We start from the raw sequence: 23,863 nt of genomic DNA, 5'->3' as shown, positions 1-23,863 counted from the left end.
ATTGATATAGCTCCCATCACGCAGAGTGCCAGAGACAGTGGCGGAGCACCACAGTGAGCCTGGGGGAGGCGGGAGGTGAATGTAGGTGCGGTCGTGGAGGAAGGTCTCCAGGCGCGAGCCGAAGATGGGGAAGGAGGGGTGCAAGACGGAAAAGGATTGAGGGAGAATGTTCCAGAATTTTGGGACGCACAGGGGTATTTGAGATGGGTATTTGCAGGCAAGGGTTAATTGCAGGCAGAGGTATTTACAGACAGGGATATTTGGATACAGAGGTGTTAAACAGGGCTGTTGCCCAGGATATTAGAGACAGGGCTGTTACACAGGGTATTAAACACAGGGCACTGTTACACAGGGCACTGTTACACAGGGCACTGTTACACAGGGCACTGTTACATAAGGCACTGTTACACAGGGCTGTTACACAGGGTATTAGACAGGGATGTTACACATGGCACTATTACACAGGGCTGTTACACAGGGTATTACACAGGGCTGTTACACGGGGTATTAGTCAGGGCTGTTACACAGAGTATTAGACAGGTCTATTACACATGGTACTGTTACACAGGGTATTAGACACAGGGCTGTTACACAGAGTATTACACAGGGCTGTTACACGGGGCATTAGACAGGGCTGTTACACAGAGTATTAGACAGGGCTGTTACACAGGGTGTTAGACAGGGCTGTTACACAGGGTATTACACAGGGCTGTTACACGGGGTATTAGTCAGGGCTGTTACACAGAGTATTACACAGGGCTGTTACACAGGGCATTACACATGGGTGTTACACATGGCACTATTACACAGGAGTGTTACACAGAGTATTACACAGGGTACCAGACAGAGCTGTTAAACATGGCACTGTTACACAGGGCTGTCACACAGAGTATTAGACGGGCTGTTACACAGGGCAATACACAGGGCTGTTACACGGGGCATTACACAGAGCTGTTACACGGGGCATTACACAGGGGCTGTTACACGGGGCATTACACAGGGCTGTTACACGGGGCATTACACGGGGCTGTTACCCGGGGCATTACACGGGGCTGTTACACAGGGCATTACACGGGGCTGTTACACGGGGCATTACACAGGGCTGTTACACGGGGCATTACACAGGGCTGTTACACGGGGCATTACACAGGGCTGTTACACAGAGCATTACACAGGGCTGTTACATAGATCATTGCACAGGGCTGTTACACAGAGCATTACACAGAGCATTACACAGGGCTGTTACACAGAGCATTTCACAGAGCATTACACAGGGCTGTTACACAGATCATTACACAGGGCATTACACAGGGCTGTTACACAGGGCATTACACAGGGTTGTTACACAGAGCATTACACAGAGCATTACACAGGGCTGTTACACAGATCATTACACAAGGCTGTTACACAGGGCTGTTACACAGGGCTGTTACACAGGGCATTACACAGGGCTCTTACACGGGGCTTTACACAGGGCTGTTACATGGGGCATTACACAGGGCTGTTACATGGGGTATTACACAGGGCTGTTACACGAGGCATTACACAGGGCTGTTACACAGGGCTGTTACACAGGGCATTACACAGGGCTGTTACACAGAGTATTACACAGGGTACCAGACAGAGCTGTTAAACATGGCACTGTTACACAGGGCTGTTACACAGAGTATTAGACGGGCTATTACACAGGGCTGTTACACAGGGTATTACACAGGGCTGTTACACAGAGTATTACACAGAGCTGTTACATGGGGTATTAGACAGGGCTGTTACACAGGGCATTACACAGGACTGTTACACAGGGCATTACACAGGGCTGTTACACAGGCTTTTGCACAGGGCATTACACAGAGCTGTTACACGGGGCATTACACAGGGCTGTTACACGGGGCATTACACGGGGCTGTTACACGGGGCATTACACGGGGCTGTTACACGGGGCATTACACAGGGCTGTTACACGGGGCATTACACAGGGCTGTTACACGGGGCATTACACAGGGCTGTTACATAGATCATTGCACAGGGCTGTTACACAGAGCATTACACAGAGCATTACACAGGGCTGTTACACAGGGCATTACACAGGGCTGTACACGGGGCATTACACAGGGCTGTTACACAGAGTATTACACAGGGTACCAGACAGAGCTGTTAAACATGGCACTGTTACACAGGGCTGTTACACAGAGTATTAGACGGGCTGTTACACAGGGCAATACACAGTGTATTACACAGGGCATTACACAGAGCTGTTACATGGGGTATTAGACGGGGCTGTTACACAGGGCATTACACAGGGCTGTTACATGGGGCATTACACAGGGCTGTTACACGGGGCATTACACAGGGCTGTTACACGGGGCATTACACAGGGCTGTTACACAGGGCTGTTACACAGGGCATTACACAGGGCTGTTACACAGGGCATTACACAGGGCTGTTACACAGGCTGTTGCACAGGGCATTACACAGGGCTGTTACACGGGGCATTACACAGGGCTGTTACCCGGGACATTACACAGGGCTGTTACACGGGGCATTACACAGGGCTGTTACACGGGGCATTACACAGGGGCTGTTACACGGGGCATTACACGGGGCTGTTACACGGGGCATTACACGGGGGTGTTACACGGGGCATTACACAGGGGCTGTTACACAGGGCATTACACAGGGCTGTTACACAGGACATTACACAGGGCTGTTACACAGAGCATGACACAGGGCTGTTACACAGGACATTACACCGGGCTGTTACACAGAGCATTACACAGGGCTGTTACACAGGGCATTACACAGGGCTGTTACACAGAGCATTACACGGGGCTGTTACACAGAGCATTACACAGGGCTGTTACACAGGGCATTACACAGGGCTGTTACACAGAGCATTACACAGAGCATTACACAGGGCTGTTACACAGAGCATTTCACGGGGCATTACACAGGGCTGTTACACGGGGCATTACACAGGGCTGTTACACGGGGCATTACACAGGGCTGTTACACAGGGCTGTTACATGGGGCATTACACAGGGCATTACACAGGGCTGTTACACAGGGCATTACACAGGGCTTTTACACAGGGCTGTTACACAGGGCATTACACAGGGCTGTTACACGGGGCATTACACAGGGCTGTTACACAGAGCATTTCACAGAGCATTACACAGGGCTGTTATACAGATCATTACACAGGGCTGTTACACAGGGCATTACACAGGGCTGTTACACAGGGCATTACACAGGGCTGTACACGGGGCATTACACAGGGCTGTTACACGGGGCATTACACACGGCTGTTACACAGGGCATTACACAGGGCTGTTACACAGGACATTACACCGGGCTGTTACACAGAGCATTACACGGGGCTGTTACACAGGGCATTACACAGGGCTGTTACACAGAGCATTACACGGGGCTGTTACACAGAGCATTACACAGGGCTGTTACACAGGGCATTACACAGGGCTGTTACACAGGGCATTACACAGGGCTGTTACACGGGGCATTACACAGGGCTGTTACACAGGGCTGTTACACAGGGCTGTTACACAGGGCTGTTACACAGGGCTGTTACACAGAGCATTACACAGGGCAGTACACAGGGGCTGTTACACGGGGTATTACACGGGGCTGTTACACGGGGCATTACACAGGGCTGTTACACGGGGCATTACACGGGGCTGTTACACGGGGCATTACACGGGGCTGTTACACGGGGCATTACACAGGGCTGTTACACAGGGGCTGTTACACAGAGCATTACACAGTGCATTACACGGGGCTGTTACACAGGGCATTACACGGGGCTGTTACACAGGGCATTACACGGGGCTGTTACACAGGGCATTACACGGGGCTGTTACACAGGGCATTACACGGGGCTGTTACACAGGGCATTACACGGGGCTGTTACACAGAGCATTACACAGGGCTGTTACACAGGGCTGTTACACAGGGGCTGTTACACAGGGCTGTTACACAGGGCATTACACAGGGCAGTACACAGGGGCTGTTACACAGGGCTGTTACACGGGGCATTACACAGGGCAGTACACAGGGGCTGTTACACGGGCATTACACAGGGCTGTTACACGGGGCATTACACAGGGCAGTACACAGGGCAGTACACAGGGGCTGTTACACAGATCAGGGACTGGGGGTGTGCGCGGTTTGCGGATGACGAGAGTGCGCTCCAGTGACAATAGCGGTGTGAGAGGTGCGGACTCCGCTCTCAGTCACTCACTCCACTCACTCACGCACTCACTCAGCAAAACGCACACACACTCTCGGCTCTGCTCTGCTCTGCGGGTGAGTCCCCACTGCCTCGAACGAAACTTTCTGTGCAATCATTTTGCGATGTGTAGACAACGAAAGAGAGCCGGAAAGAGAGAGAGAGAGAGAGAGAGAGATGAGAGAGTCGGGGAAGGAGTTTAATTGGTTTTTTTTTAACGTGAGACACTTTTTTTTCAAAGAAAAAGGGGGAGAGAGAGAGAGAGAAAAAAAAAGGACCAAAGTTTTGTTTCTCTCTTTTTTTTTTGGCATCGAAACCAATGGAGTTTGCGGTTTGGGATGAACGTGGGGACTGGAAGTGTCTGAGAGAGTGAATGAATGGGTTTATTGTTTGTCACAGAGGGGAAACTTACCCGATCTGTTGGTGCTGAGTGAGGGGTATCACGTTGGAAGAGGGGGGGAGAAAAGAGAGGTAGAGAGAGAGAGAGAGAGAGAGGGGGTTGGGGGGGAAGGAGAGGTAGTGGAGGGATAGAGAGAAAGAGGAAGAAAGAGAGGTAGAGGAGAAAGGGGGGGAAAGAGAGGTAGAGGAGGAAGAGGGGGAAAGAGAGGTAGAGGAGGAAGGGGGGGAAAGAGAGGTAGAGGAGAAAGAGGGGGAAAGAGAGGTAGAGGAGGAAGGGGGGGAAAGAGAGGTAGAGGAGGAAGAGGGGGAAAGAGGTAGAGGAGGAAGTGGGGGAAAGAGAGGTAGAGGAGGAAGTGGGGAGAGGTAGAGAGGGGAGAGGTAGAGGAGAAAGAGGGGGAAAGAGAGGTAGAGGAGAAAGAGGGGGAAAGAGAGGTAGAGGAGGAAGGGGGGAGAGGTAGAGGGGGGAGAGGTAGAGGAGAAAGAGGGGGAAAGAGAGGTAGATGAGGAAGGGGGTAGAGGTAGTGGAGAGAGAGAAAGAAGGAAGAAAGAGGTAGAGGAGAAAGAGGGGGAAGGAGAGGTAGTGGAGAGAGAGAAAGAAGGAAGAAAGAGGTAGAGGAGAAAGGGGGGGAGAGGTAGAGGAGAAAGAGGGGGAAAGAGAGGTAGATGAGGAAGGGGGGAGAGGTAGAGGAGAAAGAGGGGGAAAGAGGTAGAGGAGGAAGTGGGGGGTGAAGGTAGGGGAAGAGAGAGAGGTAGAGAAAGAGGGGAAAGAGGTAAAGGAAGAGAGTAGAAGAGAGAGGGGGGAAAGAGAGGGGGAGAGAGGTAAGGTAGTGGGGGGAGAGAAAGGGAAAGAGGTGGGGGGAAGAGGTAGGGAGGGGGAGAGAGGTGGGGGGGAAAGAGAGAGAGGTGGGGGGGGGAAGAGAGGGAGAGGTGAGGGGGGAAGAGAGAGAGAGGTTGGGGGGGGGGCAAGAGAGAGAGGTGGGGAGGAAGAGAGAGAGAGGTGGGGGGAAAGAGAGAGAGAGGTGGGGGGGAAAGAGAGGAGAGGTGGGGGGGGGGGGGGAAGAGAGAGAGAGAGGTGAGGGGGGAAGAGAGGAGAGGTGGGGGGGGGAAAGAGAGAGAGGTGGGGAGGAAAGAAAGAGAGAGGTGGGGGAAAGAGAGAGAGAGAGGTGGGGGGAAAGAGAGGGTGGGGAGAGAGAGAGGGGTGGGGGGAGAGAGGGGTGGGGGGAGAGAGAGGGGTGGGGGGAGAGAGAGAGGGGTGGGGGGAGAGAGAGAGGGGTGGGGGGAGAGAGAGAGGGGTGGGGGAGAGAGGGGGTGGGGGGGAGAGAGAGAGGGGTGAGGAGAGAGAGGGGTGGGGGGAGAGAGAGAGGGTGGGGGGAGAGAGAGAGGGGTGGGGGGGAGAGAGAGAGGGGTGGGGGGAGAGGTGGGAAGAAAGGGAAAGATAGAGCGAAAGAGACGTAGAGAAAGAGAGAGTGAGAGTGAGGGAAGGAAAGAAAGCGAAGGAGAGAGAGAGAGAGAGAGAATTGCGGGAGAGAGGGAGAGAAAGAACGAAATAGTAAGAGGGAAGACAGAGAGGAGGGGGGAAGGAAAAAAAAAGGGGGGACAATGGGGAGAGAGAAAAGGGGGGAGAGAGAAAAGGGGAATGGGATGGAGGAGGGGGGGATGGGAAGGGGGGGTGAGAGAAAGGGGGGATGGGGAGGGGGGGTGAGAGAAAGGGGGATGGGGAGGAGGAAGGGATGGTGAGAGAGAAAGGGGAATGGGGAGGAGGAGGGGGATGGGAAGGGGGGGCAGGGAACGAATGGGGGGTGGGAGGGGGGGGGAAAGGTTAGGACAAGAAGCCAAGAAGGAAAAGGGGGAGAGAGAGAGAGAGAAAGGGGGGAAAAGGTTAGGACAAGAAGCCAAGAAGGAGGGAGAGAGCCTCAGGTTACTGTCCCACCCCCTGAGGGATCCCTGTGACAGATACTCAGACAGAGAGCCTTGTCCTTGTGTGTTGTGTTTGTTATTATACTGTACCAACTTTTGTCTTGTAGAAAGTTATACTTTTCTTCACTATTAATTGTGTGTGTGTGTGTGTGTGTGTGTGCAATATATATATGTATATATATTTTAAAAGAAACTTAAACACAGATTTTCGGTTGTCGAAAAGCCATCTATTTAAACGAAAAAAGTTTTGAAAGTTTCAAATAAAAGTTTTGCATTTTTGGTTTCGTTGAAAAAAAAACTCCTTTAGGAAAAGAAAACCCCTTTGAACGTACTCGATTCTTTGAATAAAAATCGACGTTAACCCCCAAAAAGCTTTAAAACAACCATTTTTAAGAAAGATATTGAGGTTCCTGAGGTTGAAATGCAGTTGCAGTTTAACTTGCTGCCTGGATCGAAGTTCAATCATTGAACTGGTGTCTGAAGAGAGGGAGAGAGGGGAAAAAGCACTTTACACCCATAATTTCAGTGCGTTGTTCTCTCGGAAGCATTAATGTAAATTGTTTGTGGGTCAAGTCACTGATGATTGAAGTAATATCTTTTTTTTCATGTACCAAATATCTTTTCACCATCAAATATCGAGCAAGTTTTTTTTTTTTGGAGGGGATTAAGATTTAGTAATTTCTTTTGCCTGTTTGTAGGTGTTTATTCTTGATGTCTGCCGCTCTGTCGTAAGGAATTGAGTGAAAATGAAGAGCCTGAAAGCAAAGTTCAGGAAGAGTGATGTAAGTACGAGACGCCGGTTGGCATGACTCTGGCTGGTTGATTAAACCTTGTTGACTCTTGACTCTTATCGCTGTAGACTTTTGACGAAGTGACAGGTTAATGAGCAGCGTCAGAATTTCGGAAGATTATGGCAGAAGAGAGTTTCAGGTTACCTGGCATTTTCTCTCTGTGGTTTTAACGCCCAGTTGTTTTTGCTGGAGTTTCATTGCCTTGTTCTGCAACTTTTAGGTTTTTTAAGTGCGTCTCTGCCTTCCTCAATTATCTTCGTGCAGGAATTACAATTTCACCTTAACGTCACAGTAAAACAACTTGAGTTTATATAGCGCCATTCGTGTAGGGCTGCGTCTTGGAGAGCTTGACAATGGCGGAGCTGACGTCGAGCCGGCGGGAGGGAGGAGGTGACTGTAAGCACGGTCGAAAAAGAAGTTCTTTGGTCATGATCTAAAAGAGGGGAAGGAGGGGGAAAGGCGGAGGGATTGGGGGGCAGAGAGGTAGTGGAGTAGGGAGAAAAGAGGTCAGAAAGGTAGGAGGGTGGCAGGGCATGAAGTAATTGGAAAGCAAGAGAGTGCAGTCTTTTGTAGCACCTTATCGCAAAACATCTTGTAGGGTGGTAGGGATTAAGCGTCTGGATTGCCTCTGTTTGCACAGACGAGTTCTTGTTCTGCTCTCTTTGGAATCTCCAGGAGTTGCCTGTGCCTTCCCTCTAACCATCCCTCCTTCTTTCACCTTGCTCGGCATCCCATGCCATTCGCATGGAGCACTTCGAAGTGCCTTCGGCCACATTCCCACTTCCCTCCAATCCTTTCGACATGGCGCTATATAATTGTAGTTTGCTTGTTGTTATTGGAAGGTGCAATTTTGTGTTTTGGAAGTTTACAGGTGTAAATGTAATTTGATAATTATCGCATGTTGCATTTACACCCCTGTCCTTGGCCACCAAATTAAATCGTCATTGACTCCGTGACTGTTTTTGGGGGGAGAGAGAGGGGTGGGGGGAGAGGTGGTTACCGTGAGCAAACTGTGCCATGTTTTGCCCACGAAAAACACCATGAATCCACTTTACAGTATATCCTGTGAAGCTCTTTGAGACTCCTCAACGATGTGATCAAGCTCTAAATCAAGTGCAAGGATTATTATTATTATTATGAATATTATAATAATATGCTCTGTGTGTTATGCATAACGCAGCAGTTGTACTGGACCAAGATACAAGTTGCTGAACAATTGCAAGTCTGATGACTCCAAAAAAAAGCGCTTTGTGGTTTGTGACTTCCTCAGAACATATGTTACAGCTATTTGTAGAGTTAATATTGCTGCTTTTGAGCAATTGCCTATGAATGCACAGCTGTGGTTTCATCATAAACTCTGTTTTACCCCATCCTTGTCTCATTTCGTGGTTTTTTTTTAAAACATCGTCTGTCTGCTGGGGTGGTCAGGTCATTGTCTGAATCACCATCGGGAGTGTGCTGACGATACAAGACCTTTATACTGGGGGAGTAATGCAGAAAGCAGCTTCACTTTGTGCTTCAAAGAGTCACAAGAGGTTACAACCGGGAATGATTTTAATGGTATCGTATCAAGGGAGCGTTTAACCCACGGGAGTGGTGGATATTGAGCAAGGAAAGGGAGGAGGTTAAAGGTAGCTATTGGAGAGGTCAAAGAGAGAGTCTTTTCAGAATTGGAAGTGAAATATGTTTTTTGGAAGGGTTCTGTTTGATTCCCGGACGGGGCCAAACCTTAGGCAAGTTCCCTTACTCCACACACCTCTGTTTAACTAGCAGTAAGTAGGAACCCAGTTGTTAGCCGATTGGCGGATCACTTTTCCAAGGGTAATCATCACTTCAAAAAATAATAATAATTTGGTCAATCAATCCATGACTGTTTGTGGGACACTGCTGTGCGCAATTGGCTGCTGTGTTTTGTCCACAAAATATACTGTCCCTACAATATCCAGCGCCTTGGGACGTCCTCCCGATGTGAAAGGTGCTATACAAATATAATTTTGTATTGTATATTCTGTGAAGCCTTTTCAGACATCTCGAAGGTGTGATAAAGAGCCACATGAAATGCAAGGATTATTATTATTATTATAGGGACACAATAGGGAGAGGGAGTATGTGAGTTGGACTGAAACAAACTGTAAACAAACACAAGGATTGTTATTACAAATACAGTACATTCATATATGTTGTGCGGAGGATGTCTCAAGGCAGTTGTTATTATTATTATCATCTTATTTACTTAAATGTTAACAAGAGTCAGAAAAGTGTGGATTGGGCAGGGCTTTAGAGCTGGAGAAGATTACACCATGGCAGAGGAATCGAGAGCAAGGATCTTGAAATCGATTTGCTCAGAGATGAGGAAGTTTAGCAATGTATAGATTGTGGAAGCGTGAAAAGCGAGAAGGGCATTGGAAAAATATACTGTTAGACGTGATGAAGATCTGGGACAGGCTTTGGTGGTAATGGTGTGGCAATGCCCCCAGAGGTGAGGATAGATGATCCTGGCAATTGTTTAACTTGCACAATGTGTCCAGATGCCAGGGATTTAGTGAGACCGGAAACAGTGATCAGACTCACTTTTATTGCAATGAGAGATGCTTGGTGAAGTGTATAAAGTTGGTTTGGACCATGTCAAACTGTAGACTTCCCACAAGTATGGTGTCTTGACTTGTGACTAATTTCTTTGCAGTTCAAAGTAATCCCTGAATGTGATGTTTTTCTATTTATTCAGCCTGACTCAGGCAGTAGCAGAGACCAGCTTTGGGGGTCTGGTGGGAAAAGAAAAGAAAAGAGACTTAACTGCCCTTAAGAGATGGGAGTGACATTATAGCGACACTAATTCGCCTTCCACCTTCCTGGCGGTTGCATGCACATATGTCCCAAACTATCTATGTGCTATATCCCATAATGTTATTTCCTAAAAGAAAACTATCTAATCTGTGTTTGAAAGATTAGATCAACCCTTATGCACTCTTAGAGTTAGATCAATTCTTAGAGCACTTTTATGCAGTGCTGGGGTGTGTAACGTTGTCAGATGTGCTCTCCTTAAGATGAGACATTAAACCGAGGTCTCGCTTATCTGTTTAGGTGGATGTTAGAGATCCCATAGCACTATTGGAAAAGAGAAGGGAGTTTCCCTTTCTGATGCCTGACTAACAATCCCCCAAATAAAATTGTCACTTACTTCATGGCTGTTTATGTGACACTGCCGGGTACAAATTGGCTGCCGCTTTTCGCCCACAAAATGCACAGTCACTTCACAGTATATCCTGTGAAGCACTTTCTGAGACGCCTCGACGACGTGATGAGGCGCTATATCAAATGCAAAGATTTTTTGTTTATTTATTCTTATCCTTGTTTGGATTGTCTTAAGTTCTTGCCTCTATCTTTCCCTCCACACTCCACATGAGCTCTTTCCATTTACTGTACGCTGATATTGTTTGGGTTTTTGCAATGCATGTTTATTGTTTCAGTTTCAATTAATGTAAAAATGCTAGTCTCTTTTTTTGGTTCAAAAAATCTCCTTGAAACAAGATGCTGAAAACCAGCATTGATGACCTCGCCTGCCTCCCCCACGCCCCCACCCCTGTCTCGGCTGGCGTCTCAGCTATTACTCATCGCTGTTCTTTTAGTGGATGTTTCCCTCCAGAGACTGGCTGGAATCTCGCAGCGTTACATGAAACCTCAATAAAAAAAATGACAAAGATAAATGCACGGACATAGGTATTAGAGTAGCATTAGTGGAGTCCTGTAGCTCAGTGGTTAGAGCACTCGCCTCGCAAGCGAGAGACCTGGGTTTGATTCCTGGGCAGGGCGAAATGTTAGGCACATTTCCTTACTCCACACACTTCTGCTTACCTAGCAGAAAGTAGGAATCCGGTTGTTAGTCGATTGGCAGATCGCTTTTCCGGGAGTAATAAATCCTTCAAAAAAATTTGGTCACTCAATCCACGACTGTTTGTGGGGACGCTGCCGTGTGCAATTGGTTGCTGCGTTTCGCCCACAAGATATAGAGTCAATTCAATTTACAGTATATTTAATGAAGCGCTTTGATACGCTCGAAGACATGATAAGGCGCTATATCAAATGCAAGGATTATTATTATTGTATTAGCATTGCTTTATTCTGGCATGTTATCCAGGAAATAGCTACTTTTTTAAAAAAGAGACAAAAATACCAGGTTGGTATTCATGTTACAGCAAACTTTTTTGGATCAGCTTTAAATGCAGCTCATCTGTTATTGAGAGCTCCCTTGTTCTTGTGTCAGTCTTTGATGTAATACAAAAGAACATTTAAGCCTTTTTTTAAAAAAAATCCTCTCTCTCTTCCTTTCCTCCCCTCCTTCCCCGGTACACATTTCATCTGTGCTTTGGCCAGATCACTTTGACATTGATATAGCGCCTTTGTGTCTTTCTTAAGCAGCGCGCCAGACTTGTAAATCATAGAGGAGGGGAGAGTAGATGGTGGTGGAGGAACAGATGAATGAGAAATAAGGAAGGGTCACAGTGCCTTAGCAGTTTGCATAATTAATTGCTTGTTGGGGTAATGTCAGAGCACCAGCAGATTAGCGTACAACGTAAAGTTTACAAAATGACAGTCACCTTACAGTATATCCTGTTGAAGCGCTTTGAGACATCATCCTGATGTTAGTGTCATGGCATCAAATGCAAGGGGTGACGGTGGTTGTCATTGTTAGGATAATAATCCTTGCATTTTATATTGGACCTTATCTTTTCGTTGAGACGTCTCAAAGCACTTCACAAGATATATTGTAAAGTGGATTGACTATTTTCTGGGCAAAACATGGCAGCCAATTGCGCACAGCAGTGTCCCACAAACAATTGTGGATTAAGTAACCAAATTATTAATTTTTAAAAAAATTTGGAAGGATTATTATCTCCAGAAAGCGATCTGCCAATTGACTAACAACTGGGCTCCTACTTACTTGCTCGGTAAACAGAGGAGTGTAGGGTAAGGAAATTTGCGTAAGGTTTTGCCCCAGTCAAACTCGGGTCCTCTCGCTTGCGAGGCGAGTGCACTAACCAATGTGCTACAGGCCTCCATGTTGTCAAAGGGATAGATTATCGAAGCGGTTGAGACCTTGAGCAGGTTCATTTATTTTCTGTGGACCTCAGCTTGCTTGACTCATCCGTTGCTACAGCTGCTGCCTGGTGTGAAAGCTGAGCCGTGTAGACTGGGAAAGTCCAGGATCAGGCTCCAATGTGACTGTGTCGGCTTTCGTCAATCACCACCAAACTACAGAGGGGGGATAAGTGGCATGTGGGATGGGGCATACAGGTTGTGCCTGTGGGTACGTGAGTAATCAGATCCATCAGTAGGATAGGAACGGTGACATTGGGTATAGTATTGGGTGTATCTGCGCAGTTGGCTGCTGCGTTTCGCCCACAAAATGTACAATCAATTCACTTTACAGTATATTCTGTGAAGCGCTTTAAGACGTCTCAATGACATGATAAGGCGCCATATCAAATGCAAGGATTATTATCATCAAACACTCTGGGACACTACTACCCTGCAAGAGGGGTGCTATATAAATGCAAGTTGTTGTTGGTGGTGGTTTGTGTGGGTTGTGGTGGTCCAGGGGTTCAGGAGGTCACCAACGACTGTCTTCACTCAATGTAATCTGGTGTTTGGCACCTTCCTTTGATAGCCTCCGCACCTCGGTGTGGACATTTCTCACAGAGGGTCTGGTTGAAGTGTCCGCTGGCTTTCAGCGGCGAGCCAGGTCCCGACTTCCTGTTCAGTCGGTCGATACTGTGAGACTACACGAAAAACAGAAGGGAGTGTCTCCCAGTGTCTAGGTCAACAGGTCTCCGGATAAAAATATATGTCAGTTACTCACTTCATGGCTATTTGTGGGACATTTCTGTGTACAAACTGGCTGCTGTGTTCGCCTATAAATACACAGACTGAAGTGCTGAGAAGTTTGGATCTGCCAATTCGCTATATTAAATGGTAAGAATATTATTTAGTTTGCTTCAGCTTCTCTCTTGGGAACTTCCATCCTAATTCTCCCACTGGGCACCCTGCACTCCACTACACAAAACCCAACTTGTGTTTTTGGAGCGTTTAAAACCTGTGGAGCTTGATGCCGAGCCGGGGGAGGTGGGAATGACGATAGCCATGGTCGAAGAGGAAGGTCTGCAGGTGCAATCTGTAATGGGCAAGGATGATGCAATGCGGTGGGATTGAGGCAAAGTGATCCATAGTTTTGGGGTGTGGCGACTAAAAAGCACAGCTGCTATTTGTGGAAATACCGATAAAATAGCACCTCTGCTTTTGTCTAACTCATCAGATTTTGTGATCAACCTGACTTCTTGCAGGTGGGTGAATAATTCACCCTTTGTAAATATTTCCTACTTGTGCTCTGAAACTACACTTCTGTGTTCACCAGCAGAAGCTTATTAAATAGACCTTCAATCTGTCGCTCTGGCAAAAGATGGGAGGAGGAGGAGAGAGATACTTGGCTGCTGCTCAGATAAGGTGTTGATACAGATGCTACATGTGTTGTACAACCATTAACACCTACTTGGTGCAATGTCCTATGGTAAGAGTTGGCAATGTGTCAGCCTGGCTCAGTTGGTAGCATTTCCAACTGTGGGTCAGAGGGTTAACGGATCAAGTCAAGAGCTCACAGTCTAGGCTGATACTCCAATACAGTGCTGCAGTGAGTATCTTTCACGTGGGCTATTAAACTGAGGTCCTGTCTGCCTGTTCAGCTGGATGTTAAAGATCCTGTGGCACAATTTGAAAAGAGAAGGGAGTTTCTCCCAGGGTCCTGGCCAATAAATCCCCCCTCAGATACAATTGTCCTTCACATTAGGCTGTTTGTGAGACGGTGCTGCGCACAAATTGGCGGCCACGATAGCCAACAAATAAACAGTAACTGCACTTTGCAGGAACTCTGAAGCACTTTATCGGATATGAAAGGTATTAAGGGATCTGTGGGGCAGGGGGGGAAAAAGACAATGATATGGGTTTTAAAAGATCTGCTGTGATAAATAAAAATCTTTGTATTCCTCAAAGTGCTTTACAGGATATACTGTGAGGTGTAGTGATTGTGTAATTTTTAAAGGTTTAAGTCAGAGACGGTTGCTTTTTCAACGTTATTGGCAGGCATTATCATTAGTATTTGTTATTAAGAACAAGGAACATCCATTTAGTCGTTTTAGATGGTTATAACATTCATTTAGTGGTTGTAGCTGATTAGACTCCCAGCAGTTACCCCAACACACACTCTGGGGTCCTCAAGCTTTGGCCCCTGCGGACTTGCGCCTAATACTTTCTGGAATTATGTAAGCGGGATACATCCCTCTAGAGAGAGAGTGTGCATTCCGTTCCAACAATCTATCTCTGGGGTTTCCATGTGTTGGTGGGATTACCTTGAATACGCAGTTTGGTTTGGAGACTCTTATTAAGCATGTAGATGGGTTTCCGCATGTGGCTAACACCTGGCTAAGCAGGNAAAAAATCCATTCAACTGATAGAGGGGCAGATCTCTTAAGACTCATATCTAGCAGATCCCTTAATACTCTGACTTCCCAAGTATCCGTCTGACTATCTCCCTTTTAAGCATCCCAGTCGACCTTCTGTATCTGGGGCAGTTCTTTTCACATTCTCACATTTTCTCTCAGCTTGAAAAAAACACGTTAAGTTTTTGATCTCTCATTCTAAACTTTTCTTTTATGACTATGCTGTGACCTTCTGAGCTCAGTAATCCTGTGCTGATACAGTACAGGCAGATTGCTTTTTCTNAAAAAAAAGTTACCATATGTTACTTGGCAGAATTCCAGATATTGGTATTTGAATTTCATGAGAAAGTCCAGCTATTCCCTCAAAAAAGGTAGTTCTTGTTACAGTTCTGTTTGAACACGAGAGATTACGGGTAAGCATTGGAGCCTCTATAATGTTCAGGCTTTTAAATGCATTTTGAGTACTTTTTGGATAACTTGGACATGGATGTATCAGCTTGGCTGAGTTGATTGCACTCTCTCTCCTCTCTTGAATTTGTCGGTTGGGAGTTCAAGCCCCACTAAGGGACTCTGAACTCACAGTCTAGGCTGACACTCCCATATATTGTTGTTTGTGGCTGTGTTTAAATGACCGGTACTAGGATGTCCTTACAAATCAGTGTTGTGGCTTTAATGCAGAACAAAATGTTCATATTTTTGCAATAATAATATAATCCTGCGCTTCACAGGATTTACTCTCAATACTGTAGTGATCGTACTTGTAGGCAAACAGTATTAGTAAAAGGCAAGTTTCGAAGTGCTGTGCTTGTGTGGTCACAATGTCCCTACCAAGTCATGTCTTTGGCTTTTGGGTTGAGGACCGTCGACATCTCCAGGTCTCCTTTGATGAGAGTTGGCATTGATTGTGAAAGGATTCGATAAGCTGGAAGTTGACAGGCTGTGTCGACTTGGTGCTGAGTTCAAAACCAAAGGGCATCAATATAGGACAGCCAATCATAGATCTAATGGGGAGTTTAGGAGGAACTTCTTCTCACGGTGAGTACAGGCAACTCATTGCCAAGAAACTTTGGATGAAGCATGAATGTATTTGAGGAAACTTGGTGCGTACATGAGGGAGGTGAAATAGAGAGGTGAAATAGGAGGGGTGGCAGCCATGTGGAGTACAAACACTGGCATAGAATACTTGGGCCAAATGGCCTGTGACTGTGCCATATTGGCCCTCTTTGTAACTCTGTGTAATTTGGAGACCCTCAAGATGTAGGTTGGTGAGCCAATCTACAGTGGGTCTGCCTTACTGCTCATAGGCAGTTCAATCTGAGGTAGACCCGTGGACTTAACTCCCCTTTAACTCGAGCAGGATACTGTGTTCTTAAGTCTCGAATGCTGCCAAGAAGATAAAGTGTTCAGAAAGCTTAAATTTTCTTGGCTGGGTTGACGTTGTAGCATTTCATGGTCGCATCCAAGCTCTTGCCTCGAGTCTTTTATGACTTTATTCATCTGGCGTGCTTTGCAAGGGGTAAGCTATTGTGAAAGAGACCTAGGAATGCAAATGCATTTCAAGCTTTTTAAAAATTGTTTCTTTGTTTGGAAAATCACGAGTTTACGGGAGAGGAAAGACTCAAGTTCGGCCGATGTTGTGTCGGACTGTCATGCAGACTGAAACAAAAGCGCAGAGCATTTCTGTAACGTGAGACATTAGTGCTTATTTAAGACCTAGTTCGTGTTCTCTCTAGAGAGTCTGCTTGCAGTTGCTTGCGCTAGCGACACAGCGCAGACGGGATGTGGCCCAGTCTCTGACCTCTTCCCTTGAGGAATCAAACGGGCCCCCCATATAAAAGAAATGGAATTATCACTGAGTCAAAGAGGAAACCAAGGCATGCGTGGGCCCTTCAGTCCGTAGTAATTTATGATGTTTAATTATCATCACAATGCCATTCCATTCACTGAGTTATAATACAAGGAAGATGCATGTGTGTTTGTGTGTGTGTGTGTGTGTTTGTGTGTCTGTGCTTTGATACTTGTATTTAATATGGCCCCCAAACCGTCTCAAAGCGCTAACTGTGAAGCGTAACGATTGTGTGATTTGTAGGTGAACACGATTTGCGCGCAGCAATGGCCCACAAACAGCTGCGAAGCGAATGATTAATATTTTATCTGAGGGATTGTTGGCCAGGACACCGAGGAAAAAATCCCTTCCCTTTTCGAATAGTGCCGTGGGATCTTTGACGTCAACTTTAACAAGCAGATGGGACCTGGATTCCAACGACTCATCCGAAGGACGGCACTGCTAGTGACGCAGTGCTCCCACCAGCACTCCACTATCGTGTCAGCCTTAGATCATGAGCTCAAAGCTCCGACTTTGAGGCTTTAGTCCACAACCTTGTTTTTCCTGCGGTGAGAATGCTATCAACTCAACCAGGCTGTCGCAAAATTACACAAGCCTCCATTCCTCTTAATCCTTGTCCATTACCTCTTTATTCCCTTCTCCCTCATGTATCCAGGACTGTCGCTCTCTCTCTTTTAGCCATCCCTTTTGTCATGCATGTATGAGACAGAAAAGGGAATAGAGGGCTTGGGGAGAGGCGAGAGAGGTGAGTTATTTGACTTGGTGGAGGTTCATGTGGAGTTTAAACACTGGTGTGGACTATTTGGATTGTGCACTGTTACCTGAAGCTGTTTAGTTTAGGGGGTTTAGTTAGGAACAGACTGAATCCTTGGCAAAAGACGGTATCTGAATTTATTTCCCTTGTGTTATTCGTTGCCAGCTTTAGATTGTAACCATGCACCAGGCTTACTCATGTAATATCGCATGGATTCTTTGGCAGGCTGGTGCGTTTGCAACGTCATATGAGATTTCGACTAACTTTGATCAAGAAAATGTCTCCGCTGCTATTCAAGGTTCTTGTTTGCCAGTGAAGGTCAGAGATGACGTGAAGGGCCAAGTATGCCAGCAGCAAATACTAGGAGGGTGAAGTAACCGACTGGGTGTTCAAAGGGTTGGTATTGACATTTGTGGCGAGGGAGAAGAGTTCGCTTTGTGGAATGATTTCAATCAAAGTATTTAAAACAATGAATGGGACTGACAGGTTAGATAATTAACGACTCTTCCCTTTATTTAGAAAGGCCCATGACTTGGGTTCGATTCCCAGGTGGGGCGAACTTTTAGGCAAGTCTCCTCACTCAACACACCTCTGTTTACCTAGGAGTAAGTAGGAACCTGGTTGTTAGTTGATTGGCAAACCGCTTTCCAAAGGTAATAATCACCTCAAAAATGTTTTTAAAATTTGGTCACTCAATCCATGACTGTTTGTGGGACACTGCTGTGCGCAATTGGCTGCTGTGTTTCGCCCTCAAAATACACAGTATATTCTGTGAAGCGCTTTGAGGCATCTCAATGTTGTGATAAGGCGCTGTATCAAATAATAATAACAATAATCCTTGTATTTGATATAGTGCTTTTCACGTCGGGAGGACATCCCAAAACGCTTCACAGAACACACTGAAAAGTGAATTGACTGTATATTTGTGGGCGAACGCGGCAGCCAATTGCGCACAGCAACGTCCTACAAACAGTCGTAGATTGAAAATGACCAATTTATTATTATTTTTTTTGGTTTTGGAGGGATTATTATTAGGCGTGTGGAGTAAGGAAACTTGCCCAAGGTTTCGCCCTGTCTGGAATTGAACTCAGGTCTCTCGCTTCAAAGCGAGTGCTCTAACCACTGAGCTACAGGACAACACAAATGAGTGTTAGTACAAGCCATAGCCTAAAAGTCAGAACTAAGACTGATAGAACTGAGGTCAGGAGACTTATTATAATAATTATTAATAATAATTAATAATGCTTGCATTTGATAAAGTGCCTTATCGCGTCTGTCTCAAAGCATTTTGCAGGTTTATCCTTTAAAGTGTATTGGCTCTGTTTGTAGGGTAATTTGCACACAGTGACGTCCCACAAACGAATAAGTGAACTATCAATGTTTTAATCTGGGAGATTATTGGTCAGGACACTGGAAGGAACTCCCTTTTCCTTTCAAATAGTGCTACAGGATTTTTTGTCGACCAGAGAAGGGAAACAGGACTTCGGTTTAATGCCTCATTCAAAGGACAGCACTGTCTCCCCCAGTATTGTACTGAATTATCAGCCTGAACCAGCGGTGAATGACCTTTGTTGTTGGCCAACAAAATAAATGTTCTTGATTTATGCCACTGCATTACACTTTAAGTCTACGGAGCGATTTGAGGTGTCCTCCCAATGTGAAATGCATTGGATCAAATGTAATTGATTAATTTATTAGATCTGCATTGTTCCATCAAAAGATCATACCAAAAATATTGCAAACCATTTATACTCCTTCCATGTATTGTTATTAATAATGCTAATCATCCTAAATTTGATTGTTTAGCTGCTTATATTGTTGTAACGGCTCAAAGCATTCCACAGGATTTATTGTAAACTCTGGCGACTATTTGCAGACGAAAGCTAATTTCTGCTTATATCAGGTGCCTTTATTTGGTCGCTGAGTCTCCAATGTATCATTGTATTAAATTCCCTTCCAAAATCCATATAGCCAACATCCACTGCATTTCCATAATCGATGCTCTCGATCAGCCAGGATTATTATTTTTATTAATTATTTGCATCTCTTCTTCTCTTCTCCCTCCCCCTCCCCCCTGCTCTCTTTCTCTCTCCCCATCTCTCTATCTCTCTCTGCTCCCCCCCCAACCCTTTTCCCAACCAAGTCCGATCCCAGATGTTCTCAATTTGAGGCAACCACGCTGAGAATATTAGTAGTAGCTCAGCTCAGAGGAATCAGATTTTTTAAAATAAAAAACACACAAGAAAAATTCTTGTTGGTGATAATGTGTTTGGGAGAGACTCAGCGGGGGGAATGCTTCCTATGTAAAGTTTCCTAAAAACTTCTGCACATGGTGGTTCAGTACGGGATTACAGTATATCTAGAACTGTCTTGCTTTTTCTCTATCTCTCTCTTACCTTCCCTGTCTTGCCTTTTTCTCCCCATTAAGCACCAACTTCCACAAGGCAGAAAGTACACTGTGGGGGACTAACTGTGTGAAATTAGACACTCCCGTGCCTTAGTCATGTTCTGATCAACGGAGGCTCTCTTCCCCGGGAGGGGGTGTGGGGAGGGAGACTGCCCTGAGTGCTGATAAGATGACACTTTTTCTCCCCCGCAAGATGTTTTGATGTGCTTCACTGACCTTTTCAGTCACAACGACCGAATTTACATTTCGCATCCCAGCCAATATCTCTATTGCAGTCACTGCTCTCTAGACTGCATCTTGTAAGAATCGCTTTGCAACTTATAATAATAATATTCCCTGCACTTGATAGAGCGCCTTATCACATGTTTGAGACGTCTAAAAGTGCTTCACAGAACTTCCTCCTGACGTGAAAGGTTCTGTACCAAATTGCAAGGATTATTATTATGTATTAAAAATGCGACAAGCATTGGCGCACAGGGATGGCAGCGGAAGAGTGTGTCAAGAAATCGCTGCAAGTTCTCACAGACAGAAAGTGAGTGAATGAGAAACTCCTCATCTGAAGCACGGCCCCTCCAACAGCGCAACACACTCCAGCGCTGCATTGGAGCGTCAGCTTAGACAATGTGATTCCCCTCACATAACCTTCTTTCTGTCTTAGAGGCAAGAGGGCTACCACTGCGCCAGGCAGACACACATGAATGTGCACACTACATCCAGTATTGTTCTTGATGCACTGCTGAAGGGAGTAGTGAGTGGGTCACAGACGGGCTCTTTGTTCCGATCTGGGGGGCTGCTGTTTCAATCCTCCCCCACACTAACCCCTTCTCCTCCCCCACCCTTTCTCTCCCACCCGCTCTCCCACAAACCTTCAGCTGGAAGGTTTGGCCGTTGCTGGATATTTCCATGGTTACAGACTGTCCTGTCCTAATTTGGCTGACAAATGTCCTGCGTCTGTTTCCCTTCCTCCCCCTCCTCCCCTCCCCCTCCACACCCTGGAGATAGAGCATTGCCTCTGTGACAGGTTTAATGTAGCGTGGTGGCTGAGATACACTGGGTTTTTTCCTGCTTTGTGATGAGCGTTCATACATCAGCAGATACTTGGCTTGAGTGTTTAGATTACGTGTTTTGGGAGTTCAGATCTACTCTGTTAAAGTGTCGTTCATATAATAATAATAAAATACTCCTTGCATTTGATATGGCGCCTTAACACATCGTTGAGACATCTCAAAATGCTGGGCAGAATATACTGCAAATAATAATAATAATGCTTGCATTTCACATAGCGCCCTATTACGTCTTCTAGATGTCTCAAAGTGCTTCACTGAATATACTGTAAAGTGAATTGACTGTATGTTATGTGGGCAAAACGTGGCAGCCAATTGTGCACAGCAATGTCCCACAAACAGTCGTGGATTGAGTGACCAAATTATTATTTGTAAAAAATTTTAAGGGTTTATTATTACCTCTCCCCTCCCCCCCCCCCCCCCCCCAAGAAAAGCAATCTGCCAATCGAATAACAACCGGGTTTCTATGTTCTGATAGGTAAACAGGCATGTGGAGTAAGGAAACTTGCCTAAGGTTTCATCCTGCTCAGGATCCTACCATAACCTGCATGTCTGGAGTTTCTGTAGCTCAGTGGTTAGAGCACTCGCTTTGCAAGCGAGAGACCTGAGTTCAATCCAGACAGAGGGCGAAACCTTGGGCAAGTTTCCTTACTCCACACAGAGCCTAATAATAATCCCTCCAAAACCCAAAACAATAATAAATTGGTCATTTTCAATCTACGACTGTTTGTGGGACATTGCTGTGCGCAATTGGCTGCCGTGTTCGCCCACAAATATACAGTCAATTCACTTTACAGTGTGTTTTGTGAAGCGCTTTGGGACGTCCTCCCGACGTGAAAAGCGCTATATCAAATGCAAGGATTATTATTATTATTATTTCTTTTCCTCCTTTTCGTCGCCTCCCTCCAGGGTACAAAGTGCATTCTGGTTAAGTTCGCACTTGGAAGACTTTCCACTTTCACAGTGCATATGGTCACTTCTCTTTTTTCCCTGACTCGGCATCCAACTACGCCACTGTTAAACACTCCGAGATATTGTGTGAATGCTATATATGCATGTAAATTGTTATTGTTGTTTGCCCCTTCTCTCACCTCTTTCAAGGTCTATTTCAAGCCATTTCCTCTTTGACAGCGCCTTCCGTCGCCTTTCCCCTCCTCACCCCCAGCTCGAGTGCTCGTTGAGCACCTTGGAACAGCCTCCTGACATGGAAGGTGCTATATAAATGCAAATTTATATTGTATTGTTTAACTACCACAACCACAACCCGCACTTACAATAGAACCTTGACTTCGGCGCGTGATGGATGAACCTCAAGCCGATGAAGCGTTTCACAAGGCAAAAGGAATTCCCTGACCAGGGCACGACAGGATGGAGAGGGAGGCGTAAACGTGTTGACAAAAAGATGCGGTCAAAAAGGCAGGCAGGGAGATGAGGGTGCAGGGCAAAGAGATTTGGGGAGAGAATTACATATCCACAGTTGCTGGCAAGACTGTCAGACACTGATGGTGAAATTGAGGGAATGAGGAACGAGCAGAAATGTGGTTACCTGAATTACACACTTAGCCTTGCTCAAGATAGTTTGTTGACACAGTATGCAGCTTTGATTTCTTCTTCTTGATGATCCTTTGATTTAAATCAGTGCTTTGTCATGTTCAAATGTCTCCAAGCACTTCACATAGTCTTCGGTAAACTGCAATGATGTGAAGGAGGCGATATAAATGCAGTTGTTGTGTATTTGTAATCAAATGCACCAGCCAATTTGCGCAATGCAATGTCCCCACAAATAGCCATGAAGTGAACAACCTTTTTTTCCTGGGGGATTGACAGACAGGGCATTGGGAGAAATCTCCCTTCTCTTTTTGAATAGTTCCACGGTTTAAAGTTCCCCAGACAACAAATAATTAGTTATTCACCAGTTCACCTCATGTCTGTTTGTAGGACATGGCTATGTGCGCATTCACCGACAAATTTCACAGTTGCTCCACTTTACGGTAAATCCTATGAAAAATTATGAGACGTCCTCCTGACATGAACTGGACTGTATCTATAAGGATTATTTATTTTGTATCCAAAGGACGGTACCTCCGACAATACAGTGCTACCTCCCCACAAACCAACAATGTATTGGAATATCTGCCTAAGACATTGAGCACAAAATCCCGACGTGGGGCTTGAACCCGCGGCCTTCTGACTCGGGGGCAAGAGTACTACCAGCTGATTCAGGCGGATGTGAATCGATTGCCGACATGCCTTTCCCTGTAGCATAGTAAAGAGGGCAATTTGTCTGTCGGTCTGTAGAGTCCTCTAAGGATTTGCGTATCCCATTTCCACATTCAAGCTGCTAACTCCAGATCAATGTTGGCTTTTTTGTTGCTTTCTGTGACCGGATGCCATTTGTGTTTCCTCTAGGGGTAAGGGCGATCGATAGCAAGGCATTTTTTGTTTAAGCAAAGAAAAGTTTATTTATATAAATATGTATATATAAGGAAATCGTGAAGTTCAGTTTATTGGTTATTTTGTTTTGCCGATAAATTCCAATCCCAGGCCGTGTGACCCTGGAATGAGCTGATGTAAAACAAGTTTGGTTACGTTTCATTTTAAGAACAACAATAACTTGGGGGTGGGGGTGGTTGAAAAGAAGACCCTTCATTCTAAATACCCCCTACCCCCTTCACAAGGCAAGCATAACTGCAATGAAATGCTGATGGTCTGCACCCTAATTATCCTAGACTCATTTTTGGACACATTTTGGCTGCAAGCTGCCAGCGAGAAATAATATTTTTGCGTGCACAAAGTTGCAGTTTCTGTTGTCTCTAGCTCCATCTCACTGGGAATTCCTTCCCTACTCCTCCTCCTCCCTCCTCCTCCAAGGAATTCCTTCTCCCAGCACTGCCCTGGAAAGCATTGTGATCTCAAGGCTCCCGTATGGGGCTTGAATCCAGATTCTGCAGGTCC

At 45.9% G+C, this 23,863-nt stretch overlaps 1 protein-coding gene across 1 annotated transcript in view; it reads left to right on the top strand.

Moving 5' to 3' along the window:
• Positions 1 to 6,855: 6,855 nt before the first annotated feature.
• Positions 6,856 to 23,863, top strand: part of rai14 (retinoic acid induced 14) — a 103,807-nt gene continuing 86,799 nt past the window's right edge. The window contains exons 1-2 of the mRNA XM_042335842.1: positions 6,856 to 7,147; positions 7,258 to 7,341. Coding sequence (XP_042191776.1) covers positions 7,306 to 7,341 — 36 coding nt within the window. The 5' untranslated portion in view covers positions 6,856 to 7,147; positions 7,258 to 7,305. The remainder of the gene's footprint in view (positions 7,148 to 7,257; positions 7,342 to 23,863) is intronic.

This window comes from Callorhinchus milii, unplaced genomic scaffold (genome assembly GCF_018977255.1).
Source record: "Callorhinchus milii isolate IMCB2004 unplaced genomic scaffold, IMCB_Cmil_1.0 Scaffold1, whole genome shotgun sequence".
Taxonomy (NCBI): Eukaryota; Metazoa; Chordata; class Chondrichthyes; order Chimaeriformes; family Callorhinchidae; genus Callorhinchus; species Callorhinchus milii.
Note: the sequence above shows the minus strand (reverse complement) of the source record. Positions and strands in the feature narration are given on the sequence as shown.